At 42.3% G+C, this 2,144-nt stretch overlaps 2 protein-coding genes across 2 annotated transcripts; one reads left to right on the plus strand and one right to left on the minus strand.

Annotated features, from left to right (window-relative positions):
- Positions 1-355: 355 nt before the first annotated feature.
- Positions 356-1,028, minus strand: LOC128276997 (proteasome maturation protein-like). The gene is made up of 3 exons (XM_053015450.1): positions 943-1,028; positions 746-877; positions 356-673 (listed from the first exon to the last, which is right to left on the minus strand). The coding sequence occupies exons 1-3, from the start codon at positions 943-945 to the stop codon at positions 410-412; spliced, it is 399 nt and encodes a 132-aa protein (XP_052871410.1). The 5' UTR covers positions 946-1,028; the 3' UTR covers positions 356-409.
- A 596-nt stretch (positions 1,029-1,624) lies between these two features.
- Positions 1,625-2,073, plus strand: LOC128276996 (2-oxo-4-hydroxy-4-carboxy-5-ureidoimidazoline decarboxylase-like; the record flags this gene model as incomplete). Its single annotated transcript, XM_053015449.1, has 1 exon — positions 1,625-2,073. A coding segment is annotated over exon 1 (359 nt), but the record flags the coding sequence as incomplete, so codon positions are not given.
- Positions 2,074-2,144: the final 71 nt, after the last annotated feature.

Raw genomic sequence — 2,144 nt, forward strand, 5'->3', positions numbered from 1 at the left:
TTGACTTCCCTAATCACTCCCTAATCTTAAGCCCGGTCCACACGCTACGATATATCGCTACGATTCGTCTGTGGGGGTCAGACGAAGCGTAACTCCGAGCGTAAAAATGTCCACACGATCCGTAAAATATAAAACGTAAAAAAAATCAGGCGTGACATCGATCAGCTTGTGTCAAAACCTTTGTGCCTCAGCGGACTCTGTGAAACATAAAACGTAAAACCAAGCATTTGTAAACCGATTCACCGAACCGATTTCACGTCAAATTTTTTTTAACGTTTTATACTTTATACGTGTGGCTCCCCAGTAATACTTTTCTCCTGATTGAAGCCCAAATTACTCGCCGACCTTATTGATTACTCGCCAATTAATAGAACGATTTATTCATATATTTTTTTGTTTGCGGTGACCCTTAATGAATACCCAACGTTTTCTCCATAACTGCGTGGGGTTGACGCATGATCTCTTGATGCTCTTCCGTGTTGTAAATGTCCGAAAACTCGATCATTTCATCCCGTCCAGTCAGCACGTCCCGAGCCACGTTGGTGGACGGAAGGAACGGAAGATGACCGACTTTCGAGACCGCTTTCAGCTCCATCGTCAGTTTGAGTGGGGCCGCCAGCCCTTCGCGTTTACGAAGCATCTGCATGTTGAGGTTGTGAGAATGTTGGGCGTACTGAAAGAACATCACATATGAAAACCACATTCCTTCTGGTCGCTACAAGGAAGACAAGAAAGAAACACTTACATTTTGCTCCGATTGCTTAAGCGGATGTACGGATTGCAGCTGAGCGACACAACTTTCATCCCGCGGTGCCATATAACCCGTAAACTCGTTGAACGTGGTAGGCATTTTCGGCGCTACTTTTATTGAAGACTCCTGTATGGGGAATAAGGGAATCATTAATACCAAGCAGTGTTTGACTACGCCATTTAGATACTTACCATTTTACAATGATTTTAGCAAGGAAAATGTAAGCCGGAGAACGCTGCAATGAGTTGCTATTTTGATGTTTTGATTGAATGAAAACCACAACTCGGAAACAACTGACAAACGTCAAACTGCCAAGCTGTCAAAGTTTGGGTGCCCTTCAGCTAGCTCGCTTTCATTCATCGGTTGCTAAAATAAAAACGTTTCATTTCGATTTAGAATTAGTTTTTTATGTGTTTCTATATTAATGGCGGTTTGCACAAAGCTTCATTAATCGGAAGCAGTGTTAACCACAGTACGCAATCGATCAGTTCCCTTAGCCGGTCTCGATGGAGGTGATAATGAGATAACCGGTGATGGTAAACAAGCGCTTTAAGCATCAATCTTTCAGCTTCCAATGATCTTCTGACCGCGGCCTGAACCGAAAGTGTAAAGTGTTTTTGCTCTGCGAAGAGTTGTTATCACCACTGCATTGTTAAACCAACCAACAATATGTAAGTAATCCTTGCTAAGTCTCGAGATAATTGGGAAACTAAATCGACTCACGGTGGAATCGAAAACAAACCTCTAACGTACGAGTACAGTGATTTCATTTTACTACTCACCGGTAGTATTTTTAGTAGTACGATTGTTTTTTGTAGATTAAGATAAGGTCATCAGCTCAAGATTAGTTGTGTTTACAGCATCGTACGGCAGATTCGTTTGCAAAAAACGGGGTCAAAGTCACGATCCCTTCGTTTGAATGAAGAAGCGTAAAAACATTTCTTTCTCATTTTTTCAAAGCTCATGTTTTTACGATTTTTCAGGACAACTAGACTTACTTTGGAACAGCTAAACGCGCTTGCACCAGTGGAATTTCACAAGGCTTTTGAAAACGTGATAGAATGTTGGCCAGAGGCGGCTGTTTTCTGCTCTGCATTACTGCCGTTCAAGAGCTTTACCACGATGACGAACGCATTCGAAAACTACATCGAGCGTCTGCCGACGGAATCTAAGCTAAAGATCCTGCGACTTCATCCGGATCTTGCCGGCAAGCTGTTGGACACCAACCAGCTCACCAAGGAGTCCTCGAGCGAACAAAACGCGGCCGGTTTAGACAGTTTGTCGGTGGAAGAAAAGACAAAGCTGACGGAATATAATGAACGGTAATTAAAGTTAGTCAGTTAAATTTTGAAACTATTACCGTAATGTAATAATTTTTTTACAGCTACAAATC

This window comes from Anopheles cruzii, unplaced genomic scaffold, assembly GCF_943734635.1.
Source record: "Anopheles cruzii unplaced genomic scaffold, idAnoCruzAS_RS32_06 scaffold03363_ctg1, whole genome shotgun sequence".
NCBI lineage: Eukaryota > Metazoa > Arthropoda > Insecta > Diptera > Culicidae > Anopheles > Anopheles cruzii.